Source organism: Triticum aestivum, chromosome 4A (assembly GCF_018294505.1).
Source record: "Triticum aestivum cultivar Chinese Spring chromosome 4A, IWGSC CS RefSeq v2.1, whole genome shotgun sequence".
In the NCBI taxonomy this organism is placed as follows: Eukaryota; Viridiplantae; Streptophyta; class Magnoliopsida; order Poales; family Poaceae; genus Triticum; species Triticum aestivum.
In genome coordinates, this window is record NC_057803.1 from 489,397,200 (window position 1) to 489,413,404 (window position 16,205).

At 43.4% G+C, this 16,205-nt stretch overlaps 1 protein-coding gene across 1 annotated transcript; it reads right to left on the minus strand.

Moving 5' to 3' along the window:
* Positions 1 to 10,644: 10,644 nt before the first annotated feature.
* Positions 10,645 to 15,559, minus strand: LOC123086534 (GDP-L-galactose phosphorylase 2). Its single transcript, XM_044508292.1, has 6 exons — positions 14,956 to 15,559; positions 14,335 to 14,438; positions 13,003 to 13,308; positions 12,735 to 12,920; positions 12,381 to 12,641; positions 10,645 to 11,208 (listed from the first exon to the last, which is right to left on the minus strand). Exons 1-6 carry the CDS (start codon positions 15,062 to 15,064, stop codon positions 10,879 to 10,881), a joined length of 1,296 nt encoding a protein of 431 aa, XP_044364227.1. The 5' UTR covers positions 15,065 to 15,559; the 3' UTR covers positions 10,645 to 10,878.
* Between the last annotated feature and the right edge of the window lie 646 nt (positions 15,560 to 16,205).

The following is a 16,205-nucleotide window of genomic DNA, read 5'->3' on the forward strand; positions in this document are numbered from 1 at the left end:
ATTTTCCCTCCACCAAAATTTCCCTCTCCCAAAATTTCCCTCCACTCCCTCTCCCACTACCAGGCGGGTCCCACCACTCCCTCTCCCACTAACACGCTGGATCCCCTCCCTTCCCTCCCAAAATCTCCCCTCCCGGCCCGCAACCCTATCCCACTCCCCATTCCCCATCCCGCAACCCTCCCTCCTCTGCTCCGTCACCGAATGCCGACGAACCCAGCTTTGTGCCGCCCCGCCGCCCCTTCCCTGCTTCACGCCGCCCGCTCCATGTCGCACCGCCACCCCTCCCCTCCCCTCCCCAAATTTCCCCATTCCCCTCCCCTATCCCCGACAAACCCTAGCTTCTCCCTCCCCGAGCCGCCCCGCCGACGACCACTCCCTCCCCTGCTCCGCGCAGCCCCGCCGCCCGTCCTCTGCTCCGCCCCTCCATTCCCCACCTCCCAGCCCCGACGAATCCCCCCTCCCCTCTCCCCACCCCGCAACCCTGGCCCCTCCTCCTCTGCTCCGCCCCGCCCCGCTCTGCTCCCCGATGATGAATCGCCGCTCCGCTCCTCGACATCGACGATGGTGGTGATAAGAGGGTAGACGCGAGCGACGACTGCGACAGGAGCCACTGCTGCATCATCTACAACACGACGACAGGTACTCCCCTCGTTAGGGTTAGGATTTTCTGGTGGTTCGGTGGGTCTCATGGTGCATCTTCTAGGGTTAGGATCTCATGGTGCATCTTCTAGGGTTAGGATCTCCTGATGGTTAGGGTTAGGATCTCTTGCTGGTTAGGGTTCTTCTTCATGGGGATGGGGATGGATTCATGGGGTTAGGATTCATGGGATGATATCCTTCTTGTTCATGGGGTTAGGGTTCATGTCGTTGGTAATGTGATTTTGAGATGGGGATGGATTCATGGGGTTAGGGTTTTGTGGGGAGGTGGTTTAATCTAGATTTTGTATGCTCTATTTTGATTTTGCATCCCTGTCAATGTCGTTGCTTGATGTTTTGTGTTGTCATGTGGATGCCCTGTGGCAGCTCATCCATGGCCTTGTTTGTCATGCAGGTCATTGAGCAGCATCAGGAGGAGGAGCTCAAGCACGGCTACCACAAAAGCAGGTTTTTGTCCATCTCCATCTCCCTCTGCTGCCAATCATTGTTATGGTTTGTTAATCTTTACTTGTCATAGTGTACTACTTCAGAGCCATTTGCTTTGTTAATCCTTGTTATGCTTTGTTAATCTGTAGTCATAGCGATTTGCTTGCTTGATGACATTGAAGTTGATGTCTATAAAAGGTCGTTTGTAGCCATACTAATAGTTAACAGGATGTAGTAGTTTTCTCTTTGGAATCCCTAGCAGGTACTAAAGTTTTGGATTATATTGCATATTCCTTTTAAATTTACTTGGCTAGTTTAGTGCCACCTCTTGAGTTAAATAAGAACCTGGAGTAAGCTATTGTGCTGTAATTGTTGTGCCATTGTGTGAAGTATTGATATCCATTTGCATATTCGCAGAAATGGCTACATGTTCTTTGAGAAATCTTCCTTTGAAGCCTTCTCCCTGTTTTGTATTTGCTAGAACAAGGATGTTATTCTTTTTGGGTGTTTGATTTGTTTTGCTTGCTGTGGCACTCTGTTATTTGTTCTTGATTATGGTCACCACTAAATCTAAAGCTCTGTAGTTGTTGTTCCCATGCTATCTAGGGTATGTAGGTTCCCATTCATGTTTGGTTTCTATCCTGTGAGCTCCTGCCATGCTTTCGTTTACATATAGAAAGCTTTCTGCTCACTGTACTACTAGAGTAGTTCATGTAGGTGTGATATATGCTCTCTGGGTTGGTCTAGTTAATTCATGGTGTTCATTACTAAATGATTAAGTCCATCTGCCATTACTGTGAGCTATACTAATACTAGCACGAGACATTGCCATTCCTACGAGCTATACTAATACTAAATGATTAAGTCCATCTGCCATTCATGGTGTACCTGATAGTGTTGTCACAGTACCAATCATATACTGTAGACCATTGTGCTATACTAATACTAGCACGAGACGTTGTCAGATTTACCACATGATGTATATGTGATCATGTGGGGACTAGGGAAGGAAAGAGAGCGCGGGGTGGGCTCTATCAGCAGTACATGCTTAATTAGGGTTTCCATCAGCAGTACTTGCTAGTATTAGTATAACTTAGAGAAGAAGCTACTTGCTTGCTTATTAATTAGGGTTTGTATCAATAGTACTTGCTTGCTTCTCTTCAATTTCCTTCATTGCTTGCTTGTTTCTATCAGTAGCACTTTGCTTGCTTGCTTGCTTGTATTAGTAGCACTTATGCACTTTGCCTACTTGCTACTAGTGTACATGCATGCTTGTTTAGTGCACTTACATGTTTGCTTAATTAATAACACTAGATCATTGTATTGTTGATCCATCAAGTTTGTTTCACATGTATTACATGTATGTGCATGATGGTCCAAATGCTTTGCTTTGTTGATACAAGTGCATCATTTTACTTTATCCCTGTTGTATCTGATTGTTGTTTATTCTATTTTGCAAGCACCACCTCAAGATCATCCATGGCAAGGATGACAAGGTCAAGCATGAGGCCAACCGTTGGTATGCAACTTGCTCCTTGTGGTTATACTGTCAGTTTCATAAAATCTGTGTCTTAATATGCTAAGTGAAATGTATTGCTGCAATCTGAATAAGCTGGCTTAATTTTGCCTGTGTGCTGTTAGTCTTCCTTACCTGAATAACTAGGATTAAATGATAATAAAATTTCATAAGATATGTTTGGCTGCCTGTCCATGCATTCCAAACATTCACCTAATAGTTACGTTTCCTTTATCATGCAAAGAAGAGCCTCTCACCGAGTACGAGAAGGTTAGGGCTAGAAATATCATGAGGAATAATCGGATGTTCCAGTCCCTTGGCATCGGTGCAATAGCGTCGATGATTAGGAAAACAAATGGTGTACAAGAAGGTAGAAGTGATGAGGTTCAAGAGGGTAGTGGAGTTATCAATGATGACCCAGAGTACAATCCTAAGGAGGATGAAGTTATTGATGGAGAGGAAGTGGATGATGTTGTAGTCAACAAGATTGTTAAGGTGCAAACTCTGTCTTGCTTGGAGGGTTGTGGTTCTGTTATTCTATGTTATTCCTTATGCTCACATATTTCTCTTGTGATCTAATGCTTATTTCTGTGTTGTTTATACGAGGCACTGAAGGAATCTAGGACGAAGAGGCCTAGTGTTAAGAAGACAGTCAGCAAGAAGAACAAGAGCTTAGAGACATCTGCTGCAATGCCTCCAGGAAGGGTGATGGCCCCAGCTCTAGGACAAAAAAAGAGGATCCTGGAACCTGATGAACCTGCCCTTGATAGAGTCACAAGGCAGAAAGCAAGGATGGCGACTGCGACGGACCATTAGGAAAGTATGCTGCGCATGGACTCTCAGACCTCGGTGCAAATGGGTGATGAGTTGCCGCCCATGGATGAAGGAACCACTCTCAGCATGGATGGAAGTGGCACTGTTTGCCTAGATGAAGCAGGAACCATCTGCATTGATGAAGCAGGCACTGTCCACACAGACCTCAGCCCTGTTGCACCTTCTATTGACATGAACGCTATCATCAATGAAGAAGAACAGCAGCTTGTGCTTCAATCAGGCAAGTTGACCTTTGCAATGCTATCTTTTACTAGTGCATTTTCCAAATGGAATGATCATGTATGCTTTTGTTGATTCCTGCATTTGTCGATTTCTATTCTAATTTATGAGTTCAGTTTCATTTTCAGATGCAATGACTCCCAAGACTAGACTTAGAAAGGGCAAAGGGCTAGAGAGGATCACCAAGTCTCTTGGTAGCAAGGTGCCTATCCAAATTGCTGAAGGGATGATTCATCTAGAGAAGCCTCTGCAGGCAGCAAAGCTTGCTTCTGAGTGTGGACTCGTTGCAAAAAGCCATCTTCTGGTTCTTCCTCACTTCAAGCTATACAAAAAATGCTAGTCTATTGGAGAACTACATTGGGAAAGTTGTTGTAAGCTACTTGTTTCATAGTTAATGTTCTATCTATTTTCTGTTACACCTATGCATGATCATTGTTCCTACCTTGTTTGCTATCTTGGTAGGCAAATTTTGAGATGAACACGGACTCGGAGACCATCAAGACCTCGTGCAAAGATATTCTGCAGAAATATTCAAAGAACAGACGACATCAGATCAAGAAGAAGTATTTTGATACCGTAGCCGCAAATAAAGTCAGCATTAAGTCTCAGGTGCCTGATCTAACGGATGGTGAATGGCAAGCTCTGGTGGAGATGTGGTCTACCCCAAGACACAAGGTTTGTCTCTACTTTGTTTGATGCTTTATGTTTTGCACATGATATGCTAGTGCTAGATCATGATGACAGTATGCTTTGTTGTAGGAAACCTGTGTGTCGAACAAGATGAATCGAGAAAAAGTCATGTACAATCACAGAACTGGTTCCAGGCACTACACAGCACACATTTTTGCCACTGTGAGAACTCTTCTCTAGAGACCTTACCGTTTGATCCTCATTGAATAACATTTCTGATTCTTGCTGAATAACATTTTGATTTTTGTTGAAAAACATTTCAGAAAGAAGAGCGTAAGGGTGAGGAGCTGTCTGCGATTGACTTGTTTAAGGCCACCCACAACAGCAAGAAGCACGGGTTTTCGGAGCCAGTCAAGACTGCTATAGTAAGTCACTCCATGCTTTGCCCTGTTTGATTCACAGCCAACTTTGATGCTTTGATGATTTGATCTTGTTTGATTCGGAGCCAGTCAAGAACACACGCTATGTTCCATGCTTTGATGTTGTTTGATGGTTCAACAAAGATATCAGAACTTGCTGTAGCTATTTGATGCATTTTTTTATGATATGATGAAATTTGATCTGAATGTTAGTTTGATGATTGGCTCACTCGGGAAGCCGTCTTATATAGAACCACCATTCTAGGCTTAATGAAGTGATCATATTGTTCCAATTGCATGTCTCCAGGTCACTAGGCATCATCTTCTTGTATAGATTTTGTGTGCTGGTTTGGTTACTTTAAATAATCCATTTGTGTGCTGGTTTGGTTTCTCTTGCTTGGTTTGGTTTGCAAAATGTGAAATAGATCTCCCACTAATGCCTATCATTTTCCTCCATATGCTAGCTTGAGATGGAAAAAATGAAGGACGCGCCGGTACCAGAAAGTGAAGAGCCAAAGTCTGCTGTTGAAATTGTCGAACAAGTCCTCAAGACCGAAGTCAAGCAAAGCACATTCCTCAGGAATGTTGGGCTCCAGTCATCTAGGAACAACTCCGGCAAAGCAACAACTGAAGTTGCTTCTCATGTTCGTGACCTTGAGCAGAAGCTGGAGAGGTCTGAGCTTCAAGCTAAAGTGATGCAAGAAGAATTGGCGGCAATCAAGATGAAGGCGGAAGAATCTGAAGCTGCACGCGGCAAGGAACTTGAGCTGCTGCGCAAGAAGTCTCAAGAGCAGGAAGAGAAGTTAGCTCACTTGATGGCTCTCTTTGGAGCTAAGGCAGTTTGATGGTCTTTGAACTTGCTGTGCAGTTTGTCTTTGAACTTGATGTGAAGTTATGTCGTAGTAGGTCGTGAACTTATGTGGATCTGGTAGTGTTTTTCATCTGGTAGTGTTTGTTGCATTTTGCACTTGGTAGTGTTTTGCATCTGGTAGTGTTTTGCACCTGGCTGTTTTATGCCTTGTGGATCTTGTGAACCTGGGCATGTTTATAGTTATGTGGATCTTGTGAACCTGGGCTTGTTGATCATTTTCTGAAGTCATGCAAAATATGAACCTGGGCTCTAAAAAGGCCGAGGCCCAAACAAGAATTAGACTAAAAAGGCTTGGGCCTAAAAAAAGAAATGAATGTAAGAAAAAAAATTACAAAAGGCTGCATAACACAAAATAAAAAGGCCAAGGCCCAAATTCGAACTAGACTAAAAAGGTTGTGGCCCAAAACAATAGTGGAATATAAAAAAAATTCATCAGAAAAAGGCTCCATTCCCAGAAAATAAAAGGCCAAATTATTGGGCCAGGCCCATGCAGATAAGCAAAATAAAGAGAAAAAATAAATTAAATGGGCTGAATTATTGGGCTTAGCCCATCAAGACGACTGAAATGGACCGGACTGATTCTATTTTACGACCTTTTCATTTGGTCGTAAGTCTGCCACGTCAGCTTGCCACGGTGGATCTGACATGGTGTGGTCGGATTGTTAGTGACCAAAACAGTTGGTCGTTAAATCTATGACCTTTTTGGTCATAAACGTTTGCGACCATTCCAGAAGAAAGGTCGCTAATGTCAGTTTATGACGGCCAGCTTTTGACCTTATGTTTTTGGTCACAAAAAGGTCACAAATAGAAATTTGTGACCATTCAGTGACCAATAGTGGTGGTCACAAGTTGACATATTTCTTGTAGTGGGAATCCTACTCCCGGTGGGAGTAGGACTCCCCTTGGGCGCGCCATAAAGGGGCCGGCCCTCCCCCTCCTCCACTCCTTTATATACGGGGGAGGGGGGCACCCCATAGACACACAAGTTGATCTCTTAGCCGTGTGTGATGCCCCCTCCACAGATTTCCACCTCGGTCATATCCTTGCAGTGCTTAGGCGAAGCCCTGCGTTGGTAACTTCATCATCACCGTCATCACGCTGTCGTGCTGACGAAACTCTCCCTCGAAACTCAGCTGGGTCTAGAGTTCGTGGAACGTCACCGAGCTGAACGTGTGCAGATCGCGGAGGTGCCGTACCTTCGGTGCTAGGATCGGTCCGATCATGAAGACGTACGACTACATCAACCGCGTTGTGATAACGCTTTGGCTTACGGTCTACGACGGTATGTGGACAACACTCTTCCCTCTCGTTGCTATGCATCACCTAGATAGATCTTGCGTGTGCGTAGGAATTTTTTTGAAATTACTGCATTCCCCAACAATAAAAGGTACAAAACAGGATTACTACAGTAGCATTAATCATGTAGACACACAAAAATAGTAAAGATAAATATTGGGTTGCCCCCCAACAAGTAATTTTCTTCAAAGCCTTTTAGCTAGGCATGATAATTTTAATGATGCTCACATAAAAGTATGAATTGAAACATAAGAGAGCATCATGAATCATATAGACAACACATTTAAGCCTAACCCACTTTCTATGCATACGAATTTTATAAGCAAACAATTTATTGAAGCAAGAATCAACTAGCATAGGAAGGCAAAACAAGTGTAGCTTTAAAACTTTCAACATAAAAAGAGAAAACTTAATGTTGTTGAAGTTTATATAAGCATATTTTTCTCTCTCATAATAATTTTCAGTAGCATCATGAACAAATTCAACAATATAACTATCACATAAAAAACAATCTTTTCATGATCCGCATGCATAGAAATTTTATTACTCTCCAGATAAGCAAATTTATTTCCATCAATAGCAGGAGGAGAAAATTCAACCAAATAACTATCATATGAAAATTGATTGACATAATCAATTTGAGCATTAAAATCATGATGAGAAGTTTCATGGTTATAATTATTCTTTATACATAAGTGTCATCACAATAATCTTCATGCATAGCAACTTTGTTCTCATAATAATAAATTGACACATCTTCCAAAGTAGTGGATTCAACACTAAATAAAGTCATGACCTCTCCAAATCCACTTTTATCATTGTAATAAGATTCAGCACCCTCAAAAGTAGTGGGATAATTATTACCTAAAGTTGACACTCTTCCAAACCCACTTTCATCGTCATTGTAATCATCATAAATAGGACGCATGTTCTCATCATAGTAATTTTTCCATCAAAAGTAAGGGCACTAAAAAGATCATCTTCATCAAACATAGCATCCCCAAGTTTATGGCTTTGCATATCATCAGCACAATTGATATTCATAGAGTACATACTAATAACATTGCAATCATGCTTATCATTCAAGAAACTCACACTAAACATTTTGTTAAATTCTTATTTTAACACTTCATGAAGATTATCCGATTCATAGTTTTCACGAGAGACTTCATAAAGAGAAAGAATCTCACATAACTTCATTTCCATTTATTTTTTGTATTTTTCTTTTATAAACCAAACTAGTGATAAACAAAATACTAAAAGATTCAATTGGAAGATCTAAAGAAGATATCTTCAAGCACTCACCTCCCCGCCAAGGCCGGCAAAAATAGCTTGGTGTCTACTACTCAACTTTATTCTTGTAGACAATGTTGGGTCTTCAAGCAGAGTTTTGTAGGACGGTAGAAAAATTCTCTCAAGTGGATGAAGTTTATCAAATCATGGGAGGTGTAGGATGAATATGGTTCTCTCTCAAACAATCATGCAATCAAATACGAGAAATCTCTTGTGTCCCAACGCACCCAATACAGTTGTCAATTGTATATGTGCACTAGTTCGGCGAAGAGAGGGTGATATATGTGTAATATGGATGGTAGAAATATATTTATATAATCTGAATAAATAAAAACAGCAAGGTAGCAAGTAACGAAAGTGAGCAAAAATGGTGTTGCAATGCTCGGAAACAAGGGTTAGGGTTCATACTTTCACTAGTGCAATCTCTCAACATCATTAACATAATTGAACCACGTGATAATCCCTCAAAGTGCAGCAAAGAATCACTCCAAAGTTTATGTTCTATCGGAGAAAGTAGGATAAAATTGTGTAGGTAGGAAAACCACCTCAAAGTTATCTTTCCAATCCATCTTTCAAACCACCCCCAAAGTGTCACAGATAGCTCTAGAGAATATACTACGGCAACACCATATGATATCGTATCGTTCAACCTTTATGTCACCTAGAATACCCCAATATCACCATGTGTATCGCAAATTAATACTACACACACATCATGCAATCTCAACTCCAAAGTATTCAATCCAACATAAAGAAACTTCAAAGAGGAAGAATCAATTCGCCACAAAAATGGTAGAGGGGGACAAACATCATATGATCCAACTTTATTAATAAAGCTCATGATACAATGAAGATCGAATTCATCAAGAACATCAGAGAGTGAGAGATCAAACACATAACTACTAGTACATACCCTCAGCCTTGAGGATAAACTACTCACACATCATCATGGAGGCAGTAAGGTTGATGAAGAAGCCTCCGTGGGTGGGTCCGACAGAGTGCCGAAAAAGGGCTCCAGATGAGAACGCTTCGAAGCAGAGGCTTATGGCGGCGATAAAATTATTTTGGGCCTCGCTTCGTGGGCTTTAGAATATTACGTAATTTATTATTGAAATTATGTCAAACGGAGCCTCGAGGGCCCCACAAGCCTGGGTGGCGTGGCCTAGGGGGCGCCCCTGGCCTTGTGGAGCCCTCGGACTTCTTGTGGCTGCCTCTCAAAGCTTCTGATGTTTCTTATTTTCCACAAAAAATTCTTGTGAATTTTCATCGTGTTTGGACTTTCTTAGATATGGATTTTCCGCGAAGCTAAAGACATGCAAAAAAACAGATACTAACACTGGGCACTAGATTAATATGTTAGTCTATAAAAATAATATAAAGTGCATCAAAACCATATATAATTGATGTAAATATAGAATGAATACTTGATAAATTATAGCTATGTTGGAGATGTATCACCGGACAGGGTACCATCGGACTGGGCCGAAGCGATGGAAGAAACCCTCGCAGGGGGTGGGGATCTCCCAACTGTCACCCACGTCAGCCATAGGGTGGCGAAGGGGAGATGAAGCGGTGATGCAGTCGATGGTCATCCTTGGTGCTCGCCGTCCAAATCTTGCCTCTAATGACGCTCGCCACAGCCGGTGAGAGAATGGGGAGAGGGAAGAGTGAGAGGTGAGAAAGGGGTGAGAGGGTTTATGGTGTCACTTTGAGAAACAACGTGACGGCTCCTGCGTATACCCACACGTGCAACGGTCTGCAGCAACATATGGTACCTTGCATCACTCAGGCTTGGCTCGCTGAAAACAGAAGATTCAAGTGTTTCTATAGTCAGACCTAACGGTACTTTAAGTTCCATGCGGGCCAGGATTTGGATGCAGGTCCAACATCCAAACTGCAACCAGCAGGCCATTTGTGCATCTCTGCGACTGTGCCTGGGATTGAGACTTTGTGCATCGACTTCGCCTGTGCCTAGGACCGCGACATGTCCGCGCTCTTCCACAAATGCTCTGGTATAAGTTTTCATTTGTGAAATTCAGTTAGTGATAACATGAATCACTCTGTTTATGTAGCCAGTATTAATAAATGAAAAACAATCTGTGAGTTAGATTTGGTGAAATTTGCATTTGCCAATCGGTGAAAGAAAAGAATGATTTGGAGCTTAGGTGATGCTGAAGCTTCTGCCAGAAATCTGACCAATAGCATGGTGTTTGGCGTTTCACGATGTGATAACTTCAAAATAAGCTGAAATTTTTGCACCTCCTCCTGTCTGAACAATGTGTTCTTACAGCTAGTATCATTTATCTGTCTGTAGTTGCATCACGGGTCTTTCAGTCTTTCATGGCTGCTTCAATCCCCTATCAGTTATGTCTGCATCTCATCATAGATCCATTTGCGGTGGCCATGTGCAAATGATAAGCTTGACAAAAGAAAAATACAAATGAAAAGGCAAAGGTAGCAGTTTAGAATGAGAAACGCGGTCGGGCGATGAACACACCAATGCATTTCAGTTATAAACAAGCCAACACGCATGCCTGTGCTTAATAATAAACTGCACAGTATGAACACCAGCAACTAGTAGCCAACAACGGTAGCTAAAGATCAGAGGCAGAAGTAGCAAGCAAGAGCGGACACGGTACAATTACTGGGATCCCTGCTAACACCAAGCAGCCACAGATAATGCGAACCTAGCGATCTGAAAGATTTCCTTTACTCTCTCACTGAAGGACAAGGCAACCTTCCGACATGTGTGAAGAGGCTCGTGGGACGGAGGATGACGATGCATAAGGAGACTCACTGGATTCCTCTTCCTCGTCAGATTCAGTGAGGCCGGTGGCCTCAAAGATACATGCCTTCACCTCCTCAAATCGCTCCTCCGACAGAGACACCTCAGCGAGAAGCCTCCAGGCTGATGCTTCTGAAGCCTCCTCGAAGTCCGTCCTCCGTTTCAGAACAATGTGGCCACTGATCTCCCATACTGCAGGGTTCACCTGCGTGTCTAGCAGATCCTGGCTCACTTCACCGAGAGCCTGCTTCTCGGCATAGCACTGCGCATTTGCAACAGGAAAGATTAGAAAACATCAGGGAGGTACAAATGGGGACAGCAGCCAACATCATTATGCAATTAATGTGGCAGTGATCTAATTTAACAATGAAGACTAAATAAATGGTGTTTCACAAAACTTTAAGCTACAGAAATTATTTCATGTTTGCAGAAAATCTACCTTGAGAATACTAGTATGTATACACGTGCAATGCACGTCTTAACAGTATTGTTCCTATGATTCTTGTAAAAGAAAAGAAAAGTATATAGTACTTTGCAATGAATTCAAAGCAAAAAATAATATTACTGGTGTATGCATGCAGAAATGTAATAGAAAAATTGGTAATTGGCATGATACAATGCCTGTGGAATTTCCTTAGGGAAAAAGATGTATGTGGTGGAACCCACAAATTGTTTGCTTTTGTTTCTCCTCCCAGATCATACATCTCTCGTACTCGGCCGAGGGCGGAGCCAGAATTTAGATATGAGGGCCGGAAAGGAGCGGGGAGCCAATGTTCACAAATGTTACGGAACACGCGATAGATTTGATGAAAAATCGTCAAAATATATTCTGAAACTACAAAAGAGTGTTACATACGTGTTAACTTAAATTGAGTTCTACAACCTCGAGTGTTGAACAAGTTGATACTTTGAACTTTATAGCTATTTTTCTTTAAAATCATGTTATATCAAAGAAAATTGTGTTCATTCTATTTCAAAAACATGTCGAAGACAATTAGAAGAAAATAAAAGCAATTAGCATTTAACATAAGTGTTTTTACTACTGTCAATTTTTCCATGGATAATTTTTGCCATGGATTATAAAGTGATGGTTTTCTGCTAATGAAATGTCTATTGTGATGGTCTTTTGCATTTCACTCGGCTGCAGCGGAAACTACCTAGATTTATGAGACGCAATGGCACATGTAACATGGCGAGAAGAGAGGAGGTGTGACATGATTGTTCTAGAAACCAGCAGATGCAGGTGCGGGCTACTGTTCACTGCGAATCCTTTCATTCTCAACCGCTAGATTTATGAGACGAACGGCTAGGATTGATATTGTTGCTACAATTCAAAACTCATACACTATATAGAAGTATAGATATATTTCTTGATGGATTAGTAATGATATCATATTTGCAGAAAGAAGCTTTTGACTCTACTGCGGAAATTACCTGAGGAAAAACGAAGATCCTTCTACCGGAATCAGAGATGAGGACGTTGAAAGGAACATTGTTCTCCTGGAGCCAAATGCAAGCGTTGGTAACCACATCAGCCAAATCCTTCAGTGTGTTCCCTCTCTCAAACACCAGACCTCTCACGGGGAAATTTGTCAGTTTTGACACCTTCACTCCACTATTCAGCGCACACTTGGCAAGGGGGATCTTCTTGGTAGGCGCCTTCTCAACAGGAAAAGGTACTGACAGGTAGTATGCCTGTACAAAAAACAAAGTTTTAGTGTGATCACCACAATTATCAACTATGTTTACAGCACAGAAGTTAGGCCTTTGTGTAATGACTTAAAGTACCTGGAAGTGGAGATGATTGATGGTGGCAAAGGCACCCAAGCTGTTGTAACCAAGCCTAAAGTATGGGCTTGCAGCCTCAGCTGCCATGTGTAGTGCAAGCAGGAAGCTTTCAGGATCAATTTGCTGAGGCAGGCGGTCAAGGACACGTGGAATGAGAAGCACATGACCGTACTCAATAGGGCTCACCTGCAATCCGTTGGAAGTACCAGTGTTAACATCAAGATTTATATTCTGGAATAAAGGTAAATTTTGGCTGAAAGATGTGTACATTGATTGCAACAACGCTGGGAGCATGGTCACCCTCAGTGCTTGGGGCATTTTCAAGGAAATAGCTGCTGTCGCCACCACCTTTCTCAAAGCGAAAGAGAACCTCCTCCTGGCCAACCTTGGTGAAGTTGAACTTGGCAGAATCGAATGGCTGGAGCACACGGTCAACACGGAACTCGGTCGGGCGCTTCTTGAGGTGGCGGCCTTCGTTAAGCTGTGCAACAAACCCAAGCTCGCCAGGAATCACCTTGGTCTCGCAGGCTGTTACGTCATATCTGAATAGGCCTCGGGCCACCCTGTCCTCCCACTAATAAGAGAGAGCAAAGTCAAAATATAAGAGTACAATAAAATAAAATAAAGAAGTAACGGCCAACCTAAAATAACAAGATAATCGTTATGAGATGTTTTGATGGTCCAATTTAAGACAAATTTTCTAGAACTGTGTCCATGTCAATGTTATCTTTCAGTAAACAAAAGTATTATATTCCAAACTCAGCCCTACAAAGCTTATTTTTGCAATAATCAACTCCTATTGGGAAGAAGAAACAATTAGAAACATCCATACTGGATTACAGCTCTATCAAAGGTAAAGCCAAGCATGTGCCACTAAATTATGATTTTTCTCATCTATTTTCCCGCAACCTCAAGTTGACATACAGATTGAGTTTGAGGAATCACCTCACCCTAGGATTGGTATCATTGTCGGATCTCAAGTTTTTTTGTGGCTGATACCTTATGCTTAAGAGTTACGAGGGATGAGGTCTCATTCTTATTCCTCAAAGGAAACATCTGATAAAGTTCTGAAATCTAGATCCATTTGTAGTAAAAAGCAAACATTACATGCTTTTATTCTGTCTGTATATCACATTGAAATGCACCAAATTGAGCTATTTAACCTCCTCTGCCATATTAAGCATTTTAACTACCCAAGGATATCTTAGCATGTTTACAAAATCTTGTAGAAGAATACAGAACAGTGTATTTATCGTATTTTGGTCCAAGCGTAACAGCTGTAAGCCAGTAAGCGATAACAAACTCCTGTGATCTTCTCAGGAAACAAAATGCACCAAAACACTATCGAGTACTGGTTTTACCAGCAGAACTGCTAAATGTACGAATTCTTACAACAGCATGACCTTCCTTTCTAAAGAATTAAGTATGCAAACTTTTCTACTATTTTCATTGTTTTAAAGAAAACTGCAGGGGGGGGGGGGGGGGGGGGGGGGGGGGGGGCTACAGTATAGACAGGAACCTAAGTGGTGTGTTGTGCATCCACTCTCCTAACAAAATGAGGTAGGAGCCAGGGTTCACTTGATCGCTAGTATTTTCTTACCTGTGCAAGGAGGAGAGAATTTAGGAAGAACTCGGTAGGGAGCTCATCATCCTGCGCAGGCTTCTTTGGGTCGGCCTTGAAAGCATAGAGGGGGAGCTTGGAAGCTACAAGTGTTTATAGAAAAAGAATGTTTAATTAGTAAAGGATGTTTAAATCTGCAACTTTTTGGCAACAGAATGAAAGTTTCAGAACTTTGTTTCAGTTGTCTAATTAAAAACAAACTTTGATTAGATTAATGGGACAACGAGAAATTCATACTACTAAAACTAATGCATCGTTCTGATGCAGAGGCTGGGGCGAACCCCCCTTTTCGAAAAAAAACTAAACTAAACATAGCTAGATATAGCAGAAGAAGCCCATATTCTAATTCAGTGTAATCAGTACTCCCTCTGTAAGCTAATATAAGAGAGTTTAGATACTAAAATAGTAATCTAAACACTTATCCTATATTAGTTTACGGAGGGAGTAGTATTCTAGGGTATAATCGAAGGAAATAGAAAACTTTTGCCCCAGAGGAAACAAAATAAACCTAAAAAATAGACGAATTCGAGGATAAAATGAGCTGAGCTGCACCTCCCAATATGAAAACAAGATGAAAATTGGGCAGGGCATAATACGCACCAGGCAAGCAGCAATCCCCGAGGCAGTTCCTGCCGCAGCCCCCGCCTCCTTCTTCCTGGTAGTTGGACAGCACCGTCGGAACCCTCTTAATCGTCAGCTTCATCTCCATCTCCTCCGGACTGCTCTTACAATCTCCTCTGCTGTATCTACCGCGTACCGGATGTTGTTAACGACGACTTAGCGTGGGTTAGCACTTAGCAGTCAGCGCCGCCGCGCAATCAGAGAAGGAGGCGACCGCCGCCGGCGAGGAAGAGGAGGTCGGAGGGGCTGCCCCCGGCCGAGGGGAGTGCTCCGCGTCCTCCGTGCGGCTCCACCTGCGCAGCGGGGGCGCCGCGCGCGGGGTCCGCGGAAGCAGCCGTGATGCCCAGAGAGACAAACCGGAGGGCGGGAGGGGGGAGGAGCCGAGCGTCCCGGAAGGCTACGGAGGGCTGCAAGGGAAGGAAGTAAGACCTCCCGGCCGGGCTGCCCGCGTCCCTTCGGGGACGACGGCGGACGGCGTGGACGGCGAGGTGGCTGGTTTGTGGCTGGGCTGCGTCGGCGTGGCAGCGGAGGCGAGGGAGGGGGCGGCCTTAAATAGAGGGGGCGGGATTGGGGCAGAGCAGCGGGGGGGAGGAAGAGGAAGGTTTGTGCGGTGGACGCCGCGGCTGTGTGGCGCTGCTTTCGCCGCCCGCGATCGCGCGGCTGTTTTGCTGCCTGGATCGTCCACCGCTCGCCCTCCCACGGAACACAAGCTCCGCTGCTTGCTGACTAGGATATGTCATGTATCTATGGGGTCTGTCCCGGATGCATGCGTTGGAAACCGACGCGTAGTAGTACTCACAAAAAAAAATTGAAGGCAAAGCAATGCTTTATAAATCAACGGTTGCTGGGTATGTCACTCAACACACGTTCAGCCACAAAGGGCGGTACAGTTGTATCTCACTCCATACAAGTATTGGCCAAACACATGCGACCTATTTGAGCTAGTTCATGTGCAACAGAATTCGCCTCCCGACGGCAGGATCGTATAGTGAACTTCGAAAACCACATCTTGAGCTGTAGTTTTATGTCTTCTACAACTGCAACATAGGGTGAAGAGTCCGTCTTCCCGATGTCCAGAGCATCAGCGAGCAGCTGCGAGTCTGTTTCGAAGGTGACTCTAATGACGCCGAGATCTGCCGTTGTCGTGACCGTTGCGGTCATTGCTCCGACCTCGGCAACAAAGGCATCCGCTGTATGATCGAGCCGACCCGCTCGAGCTATGATCACAT